Below are 17,318 nucleotides of genomic sequence, written 5' to 3'. Positions count from 1 at the left end.
CAGCAGGAGGACTGAAAAGTGTGAAGTATAGGAGAATAAAAATACATTTCTAATGGTATCTGATCTTTCTGTTTTTTGTTGTTGTTTTTTTTCTGTTTAATTTTATGGGCATGATTAAATGTTTTAATATTACCATTTATTAAATGTATTGAACACATTAAATGTTTTTAATTAATTACATGTATTTCACCCATAATTTTAGATCAAACTAAACCAAATTTAATGGACAAATTGAAAATGAAGTAGAAAAAAAAAACTAAATTAAAATTCGAAATAGTCTATGTTTGAGTGGAGGGGAAAAATCAACAAATAGTTTAAATGTCAACAGAACACAATAAGAAGTGTGTTGAAGGATATGCTTTCATTCTGAAATCACTTTGAAATTTGTTCAGTAGGTGTTTTTGTTGCATTTATATTGACAAATTGTTAAAATAAGCATAAAATATTGATGTTGAGTATACGGTTACAATTTTAATTCAGATTCATAAACAGATTAATTTGGACTCGGACTCGACTCAGACTCGGCCTGTTATGGACTCGGTCTTGAGTTAGACTCTGCCCCTTTTGGACTTGGACTCGACTCGGACTCAATTGTTTAAAGACTCAGACTTAACTCGGACTCGATTAAGGTGGACTCAAACCCAACACTACCCCAAATGCTGTCGCTGTTGAGCTTAACTTGTATTTAACCTGGAATATTCCTTTAAAATATCTAAAATATCCTTTAAAATAAGATACATCAAGTTTAGAAGCAAAATGACATAAAATGACATAAATGACATTAAAAAGTCTTATTTTCAGAAAAATCTACCAACCTTTAGTAAGATTCATGCTTAAAACAAGAAAAAAACTGTTTGCATTGCAGTTGGCAAACTAAAAAATAATAGAGTATTTTAAATGGTAGGTAGCAGTTTCTTCTGATTTCTGTTTAGTCATCACATTTTAGTAATTAATTTGCACATGAAGAAATTGTTAATATATTAGGAAGAAGGAAATAACAATACACACAGTAGTCCAGCAACCATGGATGGCATGTCCACGTTAGCAAACAGTAAAACGAACCATGACTGGACGTTTACATGTCTCAGACGCTTCACATGCAAGCAGGTGATTTTCGGCGCCCTCAAGAAAACAATCGGGCAAATGTGAAAATTTATTGGCCAATGCGATAATTATAAAAGTCAGAATATTGGCCGATTTATCGTCCTCAATGATATATCGGTCGACCACTAGTTAAAACAAGTTAGTTAAACATCTTGTTTCTCTCCTCTCCTCTCTTGCAGTTAAATCTGATTCAAACTTCCAAAAGAAGTCCACTTATGACAGAGATGACCTGTACACCTCCCTCGTGACCAGTCAAAGTTATGCCTCACAAGAAGACACCTGCCACTTTTCTGGCAACCTGAGCAAAGCTGGGGAAAAACAAACACAATGTACTGGTGACTCCATCTCTGGCTACCCTTCCCTCATGTTGACCTCGGACTCCGGAATCGAGATAACCTCCAGTGGAGACCTGAGTGACAGCTCCCACAAGAATCATGACTCTGAAAAAGCTTTTAACTCTTCTTACAACTACATGGACATCAGTCGTAGAGAGGACTCTTGTAGCTCACAGTGCCCCCTGGAGGACTGGAGGATGAACATTCTCTCAGAGCCCACCCAGGGCACCAAATTGGAGAGGAGCCCATCACCCGTAGAAGTAGATGTGGAGGACCTTAGCTCTGCTGGACTTCTGGATTCTCAGATCATCCCCTATGTGGAGGAACCCTCTGATGAAGAGCTGTCTGATTACCAGCCCTACCGGTCATCAGGTAGCAGTGCAAGCCCTGTAAAGATCACCCTGACAGAAACACCACCTACTTCTGTATCGCCTACCACAGTCCAGCATAGCCCCACAGTTACAGCATTAGAGAAGGAGAGCATCCTGAGTCTGGGGCTTGAGGGAGTGCCCACTGTGACTCTATCAGAACCAGAGGACGAGAGTCTTGAGTCATCTACACCCCCTCTCACAGGTAGGCATCACAACCATACCAGCACTTATTTATTTGTGAATTATTAATGTAAATTTATAACATTGTACTTTGTGATATTCTACCCTGGCATGAATTATTTTGGAAAGTTTGGAAACGTAATAGTGGATTTTTTTCTTTGACCATTGAAGCAAATGGGAACACTACTGTATAATAAAGTTTGCTGTGGTTAAAGATCTGCTACCCAACCTGACCATCAAATTTCTGGACAGGTTTGGGTTTCTTATTCAAGTATAACTTCGGGTCAGGTTCGGGTTTTTAATTCATTAAAAATTATGTGTGAACAGACAGTTATGGAAAACGACGTATGTGATTTGACGAGTTAGGGGCTGTTCACACCGAACGTTTTGTTGCATGTGTATGCACTGTTTTTATACTTTAAACAGGCTGGACAGATGTCTTGCAGATGTTGCACCACGTCTTGCTTTTTCTGGGTTTCACCCAAGACCACCACATTTTTTAGACACACATTTTTTGAGTAAAAGTTAAAAAAGAACTTGGGTAGAAGTACAAATCTGGGTAGAAGTACAGCAAAAGTGAAAATCCGTGAAAATGTTCAAAAGCACTAAATTTAGGCCACATCCACACTAATATGTTTTTATTTGAAAACTGAAGTGTGGATATAGCTGTAGTCTGGTTGGAGAGCATAGTAGCACTGAATGTATTGGCTGAACATCACACAAGTAGTGAGACTCCACTCACACATGCTTACACTGTGGGATGCTTTGGCAAAGCGGATGGCCAAAAGACACCTTACCTTCAGCAAAAACCTGAAATACCTTACCTTCTCCCTGTTTTTCTGTCTCTTTTTCTTAATAGAAGAAGAGTCTGACTCTCCATCAGATCCAAACATCCAGGGTGCTGAAACAAAAATAATGAGCTCCACCCAGGACAAGACTCAAGTGTCACCTGCCTTACCCTGTCTGCCTGCCTCCAAACAAGACAGTTCCCCAATAGAGATGAAGACATACCCCACAAAACCCTCCAACTGCCCTGCTATCCCTCCTTCCTCCTGGGATGTAGAGGGTAGTGGTGCAGAATCTGGCAACTCAGAGATAGAGCTAGTGTCTGAGGAGCTTAGTCCACAAGCTCCCAGTTCTGGTTACCTGAGCTTCAGTAAGAGTCCCGGCACTGCTCAAAAAGCCACAACTCCTTCCAGAGTGCCCAACCCATCTGCTGAGCCTATCCCTGCCCCTACTTCTATCTCTAGCCCTGCCATGCAGTACAGCATCTTGAGGGAGGAACGTGAGGCAGAGCTGGACAGTGAACTGGCTTCAGAGTCCTGTGGAGAGGAAAGTCCCAAAAGGCTGAGCCACGTCGTCATCTCCAGCACCGCAAAAGGCCTCAAAGAGGACTCTCAGCCAGTCAAAAAACCTACAACTCCCACTTTTGCAGCTGCAGCACCTCTTGTGACTCCAGCATCTTTTCCTGTTGCTCCTGCCCCTACCAGTGCTCCTGAACAGAAGACCAGCATAGAGAAGCGCAAGCCCAGCATCACGACCCCCGTCCTCAGCCCGAGCCTGTCAGATCTAAAGGTGGAGCATCCTGTTGAGGATGAGCACAAAGGACAAAGAAGACGGTTCAGTCAAGCTCGCAGGGGATCTGACAGACAGACTGCACCTCCCGCCATCTTCCAGGGTCTAACCAGGGAGAAAGGTAAATGTGTGTTCAACACAGGAATTACAACTCTCACTATCCTGAACTATAGTATACAATCAAAGGTTTGCATTCTTTATATGAATGTTTTAGACCCTTTAAATGTAGCTGCTAAAGTTTAATCTTAGTCTCATAAATTACAATTCTTGTTTTACTATCATGAAACACTTCTCTCAAGGCCAGATGCCTATGATACACTTAAATTAAAATAAAAACTGACTTGCACTTAATGCTCCCACCCTGTTAGGAAACTCCCTTTAGCATTAATAGCAGGAAAAACATATTTCAATGCTTTAGTCCAGGGGTCCCCAAACTTTTTGCTGCCAGGGCCAGGTCACTCTGATTTGTTATTATTCTGCTTTTATTACATGGATTAATTTTACAATTAAAATCCATTCACAGAACATGATTTTAATATTGGTAACTTTATATTTTATTTGTTTTATTTCTTAGCAATTTGCTTTAAGTTAGGCCTACTTTGTCATACATATGATCTCTGTTCACTGACATGTGCATGTCAAAACATGAAGAGGAGGGGAAAGGTCCAGTCATTTCAACAGAACTTTCATTATGTTTTTCTATTGTAGGCAAGCAAGAAAAAATTTAAAACTTGTGTGAAAAGTTACATTTTAGCCTACTTCATCTTACATCAGTTAATCTCAGTGACGAGTCTTTTTAATCTGTTCACCAAAAAGATTCGAACAGATTAGTTCATTGATTCATTCATTGTCCATTTTTGCAAAATAAGCTTTTGTGCCAGTGTATGCCACCAAATGACTGTCTTTTACGCTTTGAACGAGGAAAAAGCAGAGTTATTCACGATCGGGAAAAGTCTAATTATTTATTAAAATCTGCGTCTCAACAATTCTATGAGACTTCATTGTGTAACGGTAGCCAGCTGATGCTGTGCAGTGTGTATAAACCTCACTTCCCTGGCCTCAAGAGGCACACTAGCGACTGATGCTAGAGGCTGTAGCTTTTAGCCTCCTCGTTAGCATGCCCGCCTACCATGCCGGAGACGCGAGTCCTGTTCGGAGCGGGTTGAGCAGGACCAGTTACATCAACACTGCAGAGTGTTTAAGCATAAACACATGTGACGTTTCCCCACAAATGACAACAAAGCATATCTGTCATATTGTGAACTGCTGAGCATGACTTTTTTATTAAGCTATACAAAAAAGACAATACTATCCTAAAAATAATTTTGAGTTTCAATAAAGTCTGTATGCCGTTGTAATAAATTGTTTATCACTCCATTTTTTTCATAATTCATCCGGCCCCTTTCCTTGTTGAACAAGATTGACGAATTGAACAAAGGACTTGCCTCCTCCTCTCGTTTAGTTGTTCAGCACATCCTCGTTAATGATGATGACTGATTCATGCATTTTGTTCATGAAAAAGTGTACCAGTACGTTCAGTCCTTCATAAATGAGATGTCTTATCAGGCCCGGCTCCAGCAATTTGTAGTAAGGTGGGCCATGTGAAATTCCTGGGGGGTGGCTTTATATCCCATACACTCCAACTGCTCCAACTTCTATCTATCTATCTATCTATCTATCTATCTATCTATCTATCTATCTGTCTGTCTGTCTGTCTGTCTGTCTGTCTGTCTGTCCTTAAACTTAACTTTCAAACTTTAAGCTTTTAAAAATATTGGCCAGGCTTTCTCAAGCCAACATGTTTGTCTTGATGAACTTTTTTATCTAGTTTTTTTTCTTTTCTTTTTTTTTTTCTGTTTTTAATATTATTTTATTGTCCTCTATAACAGATTTTGTTACAATTTAGTAACTGTAGATTTTATCACAACAGGTGCAGGTCCGAGACTGTGCATCGAACTATTGATATCACTACTATAATATTTACAACATTAGCTTTCTGCTTGTTTTAGAAAATTCAGTCACAAACTTATCCATGTCCAGTTCCTGTGTTACTGATTTTTCATGAGCTAAAAGTACAAGATATTTTTCCTCTCGTGAAGCATTGTGCGGCGAAACGGTGTAAAAATTCTTGCCAGAGTGAAGAATGAGCTCTCACATGAAGCAGTAGAAACGCCCATGACCAGGGCAGACACATACAGTTTATGAAGACTTAGAAATGCAGCTTTGTTTTCCTGCAGGAGTTTGCAAACAGCCGAACAGTCAGCATCAGTTGGAAGCTTTTTGGTCAGCATTGGTCTGGCAACAAGAATTTCACAATGCAGCTCACTTTTTGCAACTCCTGCAAGACTACAGAAAGGCTCAAGCAGCTGAATGTCAAGAAATTTGTTGGATTTGGCATCAAACTTGAGAGGGCTTGCATTAGCTCTAAATTCTTTGTGGAAAACCTGTTTTCCATCTCTGATACAGCTGTATCAACAGTGTTTAACATCTGTCACCTTAGAGCTTCAGTGGAACATTCAGTGCCTGACTGCCCTTCTTGCCCTATAGGTGATAAAATGACAGAGTCAGCATAGAAGGGATTAATAGTCCTTACACGTTTTGGTGAGGGCTCATCAGTAGACATGCCAGTGCAGTACTGCTGCAATTTTCTCTGAGATTTCTGTGCTTCACAAATCAACATGGTGAGACTGTAGGATGGCATTGGCTGGTTTCAAAATGGCAAGAAGATGAATCAGAAATTTGCCAACTTCAAAAAAATGGCATCGCTTCAGCTGAGAGAGAAGCCCAGAAGCTTCTTTGCAAGGTCAACCGAGGCATTGTCATCATCGGAAACCTTGGAAAGAATGTCAAGAATGACTTCCTCGTTCTCCACAACACATTTGGTAACTTCAAAATGACTTGTCCAGCGGATTTCTAACAACCTCTTGAGATACGGGCAACTGTACCTCTGACAGACATAATTATGCCTGAAAAAAGTGTACAGAGAGCCTGACAAGTCAAAGAATCTTTTGGCACAAGGTTCACTTTGAATTGCATGTATGATGGAGAGGTGAAGCTGGTGGTTATAGCAGTGGATGTAGGGGATATGCCTGCCCAACCTTATTTGCAATAAAGCCTGAACACCGCCTCGCATCCCACTCATCACTGATGCTCCATCATAACACTGGCTCAGTATATTGTCAGAACTGAATCCTGTATGCGACAAGTGTCTTAATATTTCGGTGGTGATGTAATCTGCATCAAGCTGCTGTAGTTCTAAAAAGCCAATGAGATGTTCCTCTGGCACACCATTGCACACAAAGCGGATTACAACAGACACATTTTCAATGTTGAACCGATACCTTGTGCCATCACTTTTAAACAGAATGCAGCTGAATCAGCAGTGTCATATTTCTGTTTTATTTTTTTCAGAACCATGGATGCCAAAATTTCAATCACTTTTCAATTCTGGATGGTTTTGGAAGTGTGCTTTGCATTTTCTGGGATACTTGACGTAATGTCAGCAAGGTATTTATCCTTTAAATACAACGTGTATTTAAACAGCTTGGCAAAAAGCCCCGCAGCTATGCAATCCTCCTCATTGTCAAATGTTTCCTGATCTCCATGTAGCGGAAGCTCATTGACTGCTAAAAATTTCATAACACCTACCACGCTTTTTATGTAATATTGATTATTTTCTGTTGGGGGCCAAGTAAACATGCTACGGTCTCCCCTGACACCTGTCGGTGGCGAAATTCTGCCCACGCGGTTGAGGCTTGTAAATGAGCCTGGCTACAAGCATGTTTTTGAAGACCACGGTCGTGTTCTAATGCTGCTTTCCAGTTTCTAAAACACGTCGAAACGAAAGTATCCTTCTCGGAGAAAGCAACACCAAATACTCGACATGGAAAACAAAAGCATGTGTCGCGCTCTACAGAATATTCAAGCCACAGTCGTGACTGATACCAAGCAGCCGAAAAACATCTCTCTCTCCCTCCGAGAAGAGTTCGGGGGTATGATTTCAGAGCCGGCTGATGAGGATTTGCCTTGTTTAAATCATTTTGTTAACGGCAAAGGTAGCGAGGTGAATGAGGCTAAGGCTATTGTTTTGACAGCCTACACTTAAAAAAAAAAAAAAAAAAAAAGAAAGAAAAGAAAAAGAAAATCTGGAGCTGAATTGAACATTTTTTTTGTGAACACAACCATTTTTGTGATTGGTTGTTATGGGAGGTGGGGCCAGGGTGGGCCAAACTCCTTATTGGGTGGGCCAGGCCCACCCTGGCCCCCCCATGGAGCCGGGCCTGCATCTTATCTCATTCAGACTCTAACGACCGACTCGAACTTCAGTGAAGGGGCATGTTCGGTCAGTTAGTGCAACCAATTATATACTCCTTATGAGCCTGCACTCGAATGCTGTTGGCTCACACTATAGAGTGCAACAGTTTGGTTCTGGAAGTAAAAATCCCATAATTTTTTTCCATAGACGAATTGATTTTTAACAATAACTTAAAAACCTTTAAAGGCAGACCTACCATGAGCTCCGAGGTTGTTAGTCCGTGGTGTATGCTTCTGTTGAAGCCATCCGTCTGCATTATTTCAACTTCATTGTTTAAAAATCGTGTTTAAAAGCAGAATTCCTGGTGAACAACTAGAGTACCCATGGTACAGCAGTGAAGAATCCACCAATCAGAGAAACGCGGCCAAGAAAGCCCGCGAAATAAGACTGGAAGTGACCGCCCACTTCAATGACGCACTCTGAATGTCTCACTGCACTTACATATTTGTGTATATTGGAATATTTCGCAATAAACATAAACTATATTGTTTCTATACTTATAATCAACAACCAAAAATTAATATTTGTATATATTTCCATAGTTTTATATTTGATCATGTCATTCGCAATGCTTCATGGGATTGTAGTTCGTGCCATCGTGAAAGATGGTAAGTACACAGACTTGTACCTTTGACTTTTTGTCAGATTTTCAAATACTTTTTTGCCTTAAAATAAAGTCTGTAATGTTGCGATTTACCTCGGAGGGTTTTTTGAAAAGTCTATGGAAGAAATAGATGGGAAAAATACTTCTGGAACCCAGACACTGTATAAGTGAGCAGGGCACTGTTGCGCTCTATAGTCAGTCTTACATGCATGAAAAGGCACCAAAGCAGTCTCGCTGTTCCAGTGCGGGCTGGTCAAAACGTGACAGGCATGGTTCCACAGGCCGGTCAAAACATTTCGGAGGGCCTTAGTTTAGGGACCCCTGCTTTAGTCCCTTGAGAATCAGCCAATGCAATTTTGCACAGGCCAGCCCACATTATACTCCTAGTAATTTGATACAGTCCTAATTTTATTTATGAGTAAGCTAATTTAATTGAAGTAAATTATTCCACTCTTATCAAGAGAAGCATATCAGTACTAATGGGGTGTCTACATGAGAAAAAAATGAAGAATGTAGAGTGGGAATAGGCCTTTATCACACTTCCGCTTTTCACTTAGTAGCGTAAAACATCTTCTGCTGCAGTCTGTTTCAATGGCAGTGCCCACAGTGCGGAATTGTTATGGCCTATTTTATGTACAATTCATCTCAAATACTTAATCTAAACAGACCTACCCCACCTTACAATTATTAATCAGGGATAATGAAATATAGAAAAATTATGCCATGTTGTTTTATTATTTTAAACAGGATGTATGTGAGCAGGAAACAGTTCACAGAGTATAAGTTTTTTTATTAGAGGACTGCAAAAATATAATAAAAGCATTTACACATTAAAGAGCATTTGAACAAGAAAGGGGTATACAGTAAGTCACAAAAAACACTTATATTCCGAGTAAAGATTATACAGAGTATTTGCGATGATAATGATCACATTACTTTCATGTACTTACTTTTTCCAAGTATGATATAAGATCTATTTAAAAAATGTTAAAATAAAGAAACATTTCCATCCCATAATATATAATAACTGGTTTAATCATTGTAAACATGGAGTTATATCCTCGATTTGAGTTTGTGGATTGAGTGCGATGATTTGGGTAAGTGTCCACTCGTTGCGACAGAATGCAATGTAAATAAAACAGAGATGAAATTGTCCCAGTGTCTACAACTGTATTTCATTCACAAACGGGAGATGAGCATGCTGCAATAGTAAAAACAACAACATTAAAACACTTAAACGCTGTCTCTTCGGACTTGAGTTGAGCACTTTCATCCTCTGGGAGTAAGCTGAACAGTGCACGCAGCTCCTCATGAACTAGGAAAACTTTGCACTGATAATCGCCTCGCTCAGATACTATTACACATTGAAGTGCTAGAAAACACATGGTAAATTGCTGAGTTACTCCAAAGAAATGATTAAATGGCTGATGTTTACTGCCAAGCGTAACCAAGTTGGATTAATTTATTTAGGAAAACTGTGATCTTCCATAGACAGATCGATGGGCGGATTTTTGGTTACACTACTTTTCGGAGCCGGATATGACAACATGCTGACTGTGATAAAGGCCTATGAGTGAAGTTTTTATGAGGACTTTGACTTCTATTGTTTTTTATACATAAAGCTATTTATACCCACACCATAACCCTAAACTTACAAGAAAATTAAAAGAAAACTTTATTGCTCTCTCCCTTTCAGTGATGGGAACACATCCCTGTGGTGACTAAAAGATATGAACCATAAAAAGTGAGAATGAAAAACCTACCTATGTTGCTATGTTGACTGTCTATATGTGGATTTAATCATTATTTATCTATTTGGCTAATGTAGGATGGCAGGGGAAGAACAATTTATATGTATTCATGAGGAAAGCGATACCTGATTGGTCATAGAAACTATAACCTAACCCTATCCCTAAACCTAACCCTGCTAAATATGAATGACTCTTCCCTTGCCATCCTATGTTTTGGAAATCCACGACAGGGCTGAAACAATTGGTCAACGTTATCGACAATAAAAAATTGTCGACAAACATTTTTGGTGTCGAATAGTTGTTTGATCTAATTTAACGTAACGAGATTACATTAAACTCTAATGATGATGCGTGAGAGCAGCACTGCAGCTTGCGCCTGACTGAGGAGCAGAAGAATTACACAGCTCACAGTCCAGATGCACTCTAAACTTTCCAAACAACTTCAGGTGATGTAGATCGCCAAGTATGAGGGAATTATACAAAAATACCAAATAAGTAAATACAGAAGCACTCACGTTGTGGAGCTGGAGCTGCCGCTCCGCTGAAGAAAAACGTGCGTGTTGAACGTCTTTAAAGGAAACACCCCCTGCATTACATCTTTAATGCAGTTATATTTAATGTGTTATAGCTTTATTAAAGTTAAAATAATACAGAAGCAGATCATGTAAATAACTACAAACTCTGAAACTGCCATTTCTATGTGTGGTCAGCGCCACTTCTATGAGTTGCGCGAATGTCTTGATCTAAGGGGGAGAGATTGAAACTGTACCTGGATGAGGCACACTCTGTCGCGGGGACGCTTGTCCCTCGAGCGCGCACGCTTAATGCCGCTAGATTATAACGTGATGGCTCGTGACTTATTGAATCATAATATATGTCACTGCATTTCTTATCGTGAAGAAAATTGGCAATATGCAGCTTTATTAATAAGAAAGAGTTTGTTTTTTTGTGAGTTATAGATGGATTGAAGTGAACAGAAAGGTGAGAGAGGGTAGTCTTCACCCCATTATACACTGTAACAAAATACATTTTTGATTTGTTTTTGTTTTGGCTTGTTTTCCAATATAAATATCCAAAACTCTTTTAAAACAACATACATTTTCTTTAGCAGCTATACTGCAGAAGAAAATTTCTTATCTGAGAATGTTGAATATAATATTAAAAATACAAGTATTTTAAATTATCTAGAAGTCCTTTAAAAAAGATGCATTCACTTTAGAAGTAGCATATAAGATATTTAGACTTGCTTTTAGAGAATAGATCTTGAATATAAGTATATTTAGTCTTTACTGCACTTGCAGAAGTATAACCAAGTGAAAAAATACTCTTATATACAAAATACACTTATATTTAAGATACATTCTCTTAAAGCATGTCTTAATATCTTATATGTTGCTTCTCAAGTAAATGTATTTTAAGAATTTTTAGACCATTTTAAATGGAAAACAAGACAAAAACACTTGATTACAATAGGATTTTTTGCAGTGAATTTCTTTACTGAATTAAACTTAATAAAAAGTATTTTTTTCCCTTTAATTCAGTGAATGTCATTCAGTGGTATTTATAAAACATGATTTTGTCCTCTTTATTGTTAGTAAGCACGTTTAATACAAATTTTAAGTTGGGCACAAGCTGAATAGTTGGTTAAGAGCTAATGATTAATCATTGCAATAATCGCTGAACAGTAGAGTAATCATTTGAACAATCGTTAGATTAATCGATTATCAAAATAATCATTAGTTGCAGCCCAAATCCGCGACCAGGCCGACACAGCAACATTGACTCAACCAGTGGTCTGAGTTTGGGTCTATCTGTTTGTCCAGCCCATGAAACATGGGGGAAACTTGTGTTCAGTCATTCTATTTGTTAATAATTCCATTTGGTGATGCTAATGCCTACTGTACCTTACCTATAAATAAATTATTTATGAAATCGTTGTGTATTAGTAGATGGGTATGGAATTTGTTTGTGTCTGATGATATTTGCCCAGTACACAAGGCACTTACCGTCTTTTATTAATGCCTAAGCTTTGGGCTGGGCTGCCATTTAAAGATTTTAGAACAATAAAGCACCCCCATATGGTTCTTTTATGTCTGTTGCATTTGCCCTGTGGGCACTTGAGTGCTGCCATCTTGTGTATACATAGCCACACTGCAGTGGTAAGAACAGGAATTGCACAGCTATAAATCCTGACATTCATTACTAATATAATTAAATTTCAACATAGAGTCAGTTTCATGTTACATTGTGTTTTCGTCTTACAGGGCTATTGTGTTTTCAACCACCACAGATACACACACACACATACACAAACACTATATATAGATGCAATAGTCTGCAGTCTGCACCATATATAGTATATATACCTGTGTGTGTGTGTGTGTGTGTGTGTGTGTGTGTGTGTGTGTATATATATATATATACACCATATCTAATTTGCAGACCACCACAGATACACACGCGCACACATATTCATGTTTAGATACTGTATATGGTGCAGACTATTACATCCATGTGTGTGTGTGTGTGTGTGTGTGTGTGTGTGTGTGTGTGTGTGTGTGTGTATCTGTGGTGGTCTGCAAATTAGATATGGTGCTACTGTCTGTGTCTGACCGCACCCCTTCTCCTCCCTCCTCTCTTGAGCTCAGTGTCTCACCGAAGCCTCTAGAGATGACTCATGTACTCTAACTGCATTTTACTTCCAGCAGAGGGCTCTGTTTACCATGTGCAGTCTTTGCCTCAGTGTCATCCCATGGTATGCCACATAAACTGGTGAGAAGATGTAATGCATTATAAAATTAAAGGTATAGTTCACCCAAAAATGAAAATTCTCTTATCATTTACTCACCCTCATGCCATCCCAGATGTGTATGACTTTCTCTCTTCAACAGAACACAAACAAAGATTTTTAGAAAAATATCTCAGCTCTGTAGGTCCATACAATCGTATATGTGAAAAGTGATCAGATTGTCAGATTTGTAGCTCCAAAAATCACATAAAGTAAACATAAAAGTGTGACGAGGAGGAGGGCCAATCGGGCTAATCAGCCAAGGAGAGGGATAGAGATGATGTGGCAGTTCCAGAGAGAGAGAGCCACATGCAGCTGCCGTGTGTGTTTATGTTTGTGTCTTTTTACGTTTTCATTAAACATTATATTGACTGTTCAGCCGGTTCCCACCTCCTCCTTGCCCATTTTAAACCCTGTTACATTGGTTCTGAAACCCGGGAGGGAGGAGGGATGCACTGTCGTGGAGTCCTCACCACTGCTGTCTGCCCAAAGGAGCAGCTGCGGCCATCTGCCGGGGGACGGCGGAGTCACTGCCGGCTGCCGTCCGCGAGGGGAGGAGGGGCTCACTGTCATCTGCCAGAATTGGAGGGGCGTTCCATCTGTCTGGGGTTGGAGGACTCGCTCCGGTCCACCCAGGGAGGAGCAGCTGTCGTCCACCAGAGGGTGGAGGAGTGGTCGAGGACCAGGCAACGACGCGTTTTTTCTTTCTCTCTCTCTCCTCTCTCTCTCTCTCACTGTCGCTCCGCCTCGCTCTTTCCCTCTCCCCTTTTCCCTCCCCTTGTCTCCCTCCCAGGTCTCAAAAGGCGGGGAAAGCCTGCCGGAAGCTCATTTTAAACCCTGTTACAAAAAGTAAGACTCCAGTGTTTAAATCCATATCTTTAGAAGCAATATAATAGGTGGGGGAGAGAAACAGAACAATATTTAAGTCCTTTTTTACTTTAAATCTCCACTTCAAACGGAGTTCTAAACAAAAGTCCTCACCTCTGCCGTCCGTCGGGAAGCGGAGGAGCCGCTGCCATCCACCAGGAGAAGGAAGGGCTGTTGCAGTCCACCAGGGGATGGAGGTATTGCTGCCATCTGCCAGGAGCCGGAGGAACCACTGCCGTCTACCAGGAAGCGAAGGAGCTGTTGCCATCCGCCGGGAGGTGGAGGAACCGCTGCCGTCCACCAGGGGAAAGCAAGGGGGTGGAGGGGCGGCTGAGGACCAGTCAATAGCGTGAGGACCAGTCGGCCAGCGAGCCCATCTCTCACTCCTTTCTCTCTCTGCTTTCTTCTCTCTCTCTCTCTATTCTCCCCCTCTCCTCTCCCTCGTCCTGTTCCCACTCCCAGGCACATGCGCACCATCGCTCCCTCCCTAGAAATGGGGGGGGAGTAGATCACAGCCCGGAGAATTCCCCGGCCTGAGTTTGGCGATGGGGGTATGTGGCAAGCAGGGTCGGGCCGAGTGGCGTCTGGGCAGAGTGTTCCAGTGAGGGTCAGCGGGAGTATTTAAGGACAGGAGACAGTGGCAGACGGGGAGAGAGACCCATGTACCTGTGTGTGTGCAACGTGACTGCTGGGAAGCAATGTGTTTGGTTTTGTCTTTTAAGTTGCATAATAAATGTTTACGTGTTTGTCAAGCCAGTCTCAGCTTCCTCCTTCCTATGTATTCCTTGAACTTCGTTACACACACGTCTTGCAACACCTAATCTTGTAAAAAAAAAATATATGTTTTGAAACAGCTGAAAGGCAACCTGAGTAAACACAACATACAGTTTTCAAATATATATTTGTTTTATTGAATCAAAAAATGTATCCAACACCTATATCACCCATGTGAAAAACTAACTGCCCCCTTAAACTTAATAGCTGGTTGTGCCACCTTTAGCCGCCAGAACTGCAACCAAATGCTTCTGATAACTGGAGATCAGTCTTTCACAATGCTGTGGTGGAATTTTGGCCCACTGTTCTTCGCAGAACTGCTTTAGTTCAGCCACATTGGAGGGTTTTCGAGCATGAACTGCCCGTTTAAGGTCCTGCCACAGCATCTCAATCGGGTTCAAGTCAGAACTTTGACTGGGACACTCCAAAACTTTAATTTAGCTTCTTTTGAGCCATTCATTTACATTTACATTTACATTTATTCATTTGGAAGACGCTTTTATCCAAAGCGACTTACAAAAGAGGAAAACATAAGCGAATCATCTTAAGGAGACAGTGGTACAAAAAGTGCCTTATTACAATGTTTCACTAGCATCAGAATAATATTCAAAACAGAATAAAGTGCAACAGGAATTTTTTGTTTTTTTTAATGACTGGTTAAGTGCTCATGGAAAAGATGTGTTTTTAGTAGTTTTTTGAAGACAGAGAGTGAGTCAGCTTCACAGATGGCGTTGGGAAGGTCATTCCACCAACGTGGTATGATGAAGCCGAAAGTCCGGGAAAGTATTTTGGTGCCTCTTTGTGTTGGTACAACAAGATGACGTTCCGTAGCCAACTGCAGGCTTCTAGTGGGCGCGTAGCTCTGCATAAATGATTTTAGGTATGCTGGAGCAGACCCAGTGACTGTTCTGTATGCCAGCATCAGAGCCTTGAATTTGATACTTGCATCAACTGGCAGCCAGTGGAGAGAGACAAGGAGTGGTGTAACATGTGCTGTCTTTGGTTCATTAAAGACCAGGCGTGCTGCTGCATTCTGGATCATTTGCAGGGGTCTAATTGCACATGCAGGGAGGCCTGCAATGAGAGCGTTACAGTAGTCCAGTCTAGTTATGACAAGTGACTGGACAAGCAGTTGTGTGGCATGTTCAGAGAGGAAGAGTCTTATCTTCCTGATATTGTGGAGTGCAAATCTACATGATCTTGTGGTCTTTGAGATGTGGTCTGTGAAATGTAGTCTATTATCGATGGTTACCCCTAGATTTCTGACCGATTTGGAAGGCATTACTGTAGTTGCACCCAGCTGCACGGTGATGTTGTGTTCAACAGCAGGGTTGTCTGGAAAGACAAGGAGTTCAGTCTTGGCTGGGTTGAGTTGCAGGTGGTGCTCCTTCATCCAGGCTGAGATGTCTGCCAGGCAGGCAGATATTCGAGCAGTCACTGTGGTGTCGTTGGGCTGGAAAGACAAGTAGAGTTGCGTGTCATCAGCGTAGCAGTGGTAAGAGAAACCATGTGTCTGAATGATGGGTCCCAGTGATGTTGTGTATATAGAGAAGAGAAGTGGCCTAAACACTGATCCCTGAGGTACCCCAGTGAGTAGCTGATGTGGCTTGGATACCTCACCTCTCCTGGCTACCTTGAAGGACCTACCTGAGAGACAGGAGTTAAACCAGTCAAGCACAGTTCCTGTGATACCCAGCGAGGAGAGGGTAGAGAGTAAGATCTGATGGTTGACTGTGTCAAACGCTGCAGAAAGGTCCAGTAGAATCAGGACGGATGATCTGGATTCAGCTTTCGCCCGTCTCAGCGACTCAGTGACAGACAGCAGGGCAGTCTCAGTGGAGTGTCCACTTTTGAAACCTGACTGATTGTCATCCAGCAGCATGTTCTGTGAGAGATAGGCAGAGGTTTGATTGAAAACTGCCCTTTCAAGTGTTTTTTCCATAAATGGGATGAGAGAGACTGGTCTGTAGTGTTCTATTTGTGTGGGGTTAAGTATGGGTTTCTTCAGCAGCGGGGTTACTTGAGCCTGCTTGAATGTAGTGGGAAAAGTGCCTGTAAGTAGAGATATGTTAATTATGTGTGTGAGTGCAGGTAGGATGGACGGAGAAATGGCCTGGAGAAGGTGAGAAGGAATGGGGTCAAGGGAACAGGTGGTGGGGTGGTTGGAGAGGAGGAGTTTAGAGACCTCAGTGTCAGTCAGAGGAGAGAACATAGAGGCAGAAGAGTTGCATACAGGAGACGGGTGTTTGACAGGGTGTGGTGCTGAGAATGTATTGCTGATGGTTGTAACCTTATTAGTAAAAAATGTGGCGAAGACATCTGCTGTCAGTGATGTGTCAGGTGGTGGAGGTGGAGGGCGTGTGTGTTGAATTCAAGTGTGTTGAATGTTCTAAACAAGCTGCGAGTGTCTGTGGTGCTGTTGATCTTGTTCTGGTAATAGGAGGTTTTTGCAGATTTAACGTTATCTGAAAAAGTTGCAAGCAGAGACTGATATTTACATAGATCTGCTGGATCATTCAGAGGTGGACTTACTCTTATGCTTTGGATTATTGTCATTTCTTCCCTTTTTCTCCCCAATTTGGAATGCCCAATTCCCAATGCATTGTAAATCCTCATGGTGGCATAGTGACTCACCTCAAATCTCAGTTGCCTCC

At 41.2% G+C, this 17,318-nt stretch overlaps 1 protein-coding gene across 1 annotated transcript in view; it reads left to right on the top strand.

The window, feature by feature from the left end:
* Nucleotides 1-17,318, top strand: part of rtn1b (reticulon 1b) — an 80,540-nt gene that overhangs the window by 36,011 nt on the left and 27,211 nt on the right. Inside the window, exons 2-3 of the mRNA XM_051655761.1 lie at nt 1,284-2,012; nt 2,850-3,686. Coding sequence (XP_051511721.1) covers nt 1,284-2,012; nt 2,850-3,686 — 1,566 coding nt within the window. The remainder of the gene's footprint in view (nt 1-1,283; nt 2,013-2,849; nt 3,687-17,318) is intronic.

This window comes from Myxocyprinus asiaticus, chromosome 25 (assembly GCF_019703515.2).
Source record: "Myxocyprinus asiaticus isolate MX2 ecotype Aquarium Trade chromosome 25, UBuf_Myxa_2, whole genome shotgun sequence".
Classification (NCBI taxonomy): Eukaryota; Metazoa; Chordata; class Actinopteri; order Cypriniformes; family Catostomidae; genus Myxocyprinus; species Myxocyprinus asiaticus.
Note: the sequence above shows the minus strand (reverse complement) of the source record. Positions and strands in the feature narration are given on the sequence as shown.